Source organism: Curcuma longa, unplaced genomic scaffold (genome assembly GCF_044706935.1).
Source record: "Curcuma longa cultivar G26 ecotype Majalengka, Jawa Barat unplaced genomic scaffold, ITB_CL_G26_1.1 contig_12869, whole genome shotgun sequence".
In the NCBI taxonomy this organism is placed as follows: Eukaryota; Viridiplantae; Streptophyta; class Magnoliopsida; order Zingiberales; family Zingiberaceae; genus Curcuma; species Curcuma longa.
This window is the reverse complement of record NW_027429272.1, coordinates 1-1,782: the sequence shown is the minus strand read 5'-3', so window position 1 is coordinate 1,782 and position 1,782 is coordinate 1. Positions and strand designations below refer to the sequence as shown.

At 43.2% G+C, this 1,782-nt stretch overlaps 1 protein-coding gene across 1 annotated transcript; it reads left to right on the top strand.

Annotated features, from left to right (window-relative positions):
- Positions 1 to 288: 288 nt before the first annotated feature.
- LOC141815950 (importin subunit beta-1-like) lies at positions 289 to 1,778 on the top strand (the record flags this gene model as incomplete). Its single annotated transcript, XM_074703811.1, has 1 exon — positions 289 to 1,778. A coding segment is annotated over exon 1 (1,440 nt), but the record flags the coding sequence as incomplete, so codon positions are not given.
- Between the last annotated feature and the right edge of the window lie 4 nt (positions 1,779 to 1,782).

Below are 1,782 nucleotides of genomic sequence, written 5' to 3'. Positions count from 1 at the left end.
GTGTTGGCGATCTGGATCTCCGTTCTGCGATCCGGATTCTATCCGCTCCGAAGAGCATAGAACCCCACAGAACAAAAAAAACTTTGATCCCGCCTTTGGATCAATTGACAAAGTCTATGAGGAAGACAAAATCAATTGATCCTTCAGGATCGCCGATTCCTAATTATTATCTACGGTTTACTAACTTGTTCTAGTAAATTAAAAACTGCGGAAATAAAATAATTTACCAGAAACCTTGATGTCGACCTCGCTGCCTTCCGCTGTATTCCTGTCTTCTTCCTGCACTTCTTAAACAAGAAGAGGATCAAGACCAGGATGAAGGGGCTTGGAACCTCGCAATGGCTGGAGGAACTTGTTTGGGTTTGGTTGCACGCACAGTTGGGGATGACATAGTGCCTCTTGTGATGCCTTTCATTCAGGAAAACATAATAAAACCAGAGTGGAGGCAGAGAGAAGCTGCAACTTATGCCTTTGGTTCAATTCTGGAGGGTCCATCACCGGACAAGCTCATTCCGGTTGTCAATGTTGCTCTAAACTTTATGCTCACTGCCTTGATGAAAGATCCAAATAACCATGTGAAAGACACTACTGCTTGGACACTAGGAAGAATTTTTGAATTTCTACATGGATCCACTTTAGAGACTTCTGTCATAACTAATGAGAATTGCCAGCAGATACTTACTGTCCTCCTTCAGAGCATGAAGGATGTTCCTAATGTTGCTGAAAAAGCCTGTGGTGCACTTTACTTTCTAGCCCAAGGATATGAAGATAGTCCAGGATCACCACTGTCCCCTTTCTTCCAAGATGTAATTCAGTCCCTCCTTAATGTCACACGCAGGGATGATGCTGGGGAATCCCGTCTGAGGACGGCAGCTTACGAAACCCTTAATGAAGTTGTGAGAACGTCAACTGATGAGACCACCCCAGTTGTGACTCAATTGCTCCCAGTTATAATGTTGGAGCTCCACCAAACTCTTGAGACCCTGAAGCTGTCTTCAGATGAGCGAGAGAAGCAGAATGAACTGCAGGGCCTTCTCTGTGGATGCTTGCAGGTTATAATCCAGAAGTTGGGAGCATCTGAGAAAACAAAGTATGCTTTTATGCAGTATACTGACCAGATAATGGAACTTTTTCTCCGGGTGTTTGCTTGCCGAAATGCTACAGTACATGAAGAGGCTATGCTTGCAATTGGTGCCGTTGCATATGCTGTCGGGGAAAATTTCATAAAGTACATGCAAGGCTTTTATCCGTATTTGGAAATGGGTCTTCAAAACTTTCAGGAGTATCAAGTGTGTGCTATCACTGTTGGAGTGGTTGGAGATCTATGCAGGGCATTGGAGGAGAAGATGCTACCATACTGTGATGGAATCATGACACAATTACTGAAGAATCTGTCTAGTAGTCAGTTGCACAGATCTGTTAAACCCCCAATATTTTCGTGTCTGGGTGATATTGCATTAGCAATTGGGGAGAACTTTGAGAAATACTTGATCTATGCCACGCCTATGCTACAGAGTGCAGCAGAACTGTCATCGCATGCTGTTGCAACTGACGATGAAATGCTGGATTACGCCAATCAACTTAGAAATGGGATCCTGGAAGCATACTCTGGTATATTGCAAGGTTTTAAAAACTGTCCAAAGGCCCAACTCCTGGTGCCTTACGTGCCTCACATCCTTCAATTCCTTGATAAATTATACAATGAAAAGGACATGTATGTGTTCTTGTTATATTTTTGTAATCTTGTGTTGATTTTGAGTGATTCCTGTTTCTACTTGCTGA